At 60.6% G+C, this 292-nt stretch overlaps 1 protein-coding gene across 1 annotated transcript in view; it reads left to right on the forward strand.

Annotated features, from left to right (window-relative positions):
• Positions 1-292, forward strand: part of EMH_0031220 (uncharacterized protein) — a gene marked incomplete at both ends in the record, with an annotated part of 4,961 nt that overhangs the window by 446 nt on the left and 4,223 nt on the right. The window contains one exon of the mRNA XM_013494499.1: positions 1-290. Coding sequence (XP_013349953.1) covers positions 1-290 — 290 coding nt within the window. The remainder of the gene's footprint in view (positions 291-292) is intronic.

Below are 292 nucleotides of genomic sequence, written 5' to 3' on the forward strand. Positions count from 1 at the left end.
TGCTGCTGCTGCTGCTGCTGCTGGGGCAGGGCAGCAGCAGCAGCACCAGCAGCAGCAGCAGCAGTCCAATGAGCTGCTGCAGGGAGACGATGACAGCAGCAGCAACAGCGACAGCAGCAGCAGCAAAACATCCGCCCCCCAAATCACTCCTATCGCCAGCGGCCTTGATTCCAGCAGCAGCAGCAGCAGCAGCAGCAGCATTGCTAGCACCAGCAGCAGCAGCAGCAGCAGCAGCAGCAGCAGCAGCAGCAGTAGCGGGCTAACAGCAGCAGATTGGTCTCGTGTATTGAAT

Source organism: Eimeria mitis, genomic scaffold (genome assembly GCF_000499745.2).
Source record: "Eimeria mitis Houghton genomic scaffold, Emh_scaff1179, whole genome shotgun sequence".
In the NCBI taxonomy this organism is placed as follows: domain Eukaryota; phylum Apicomplexa; class Conoidasida; order Eucoccidiorida; family Eimeriidae; genus Eimeria; species Eimeria mitis.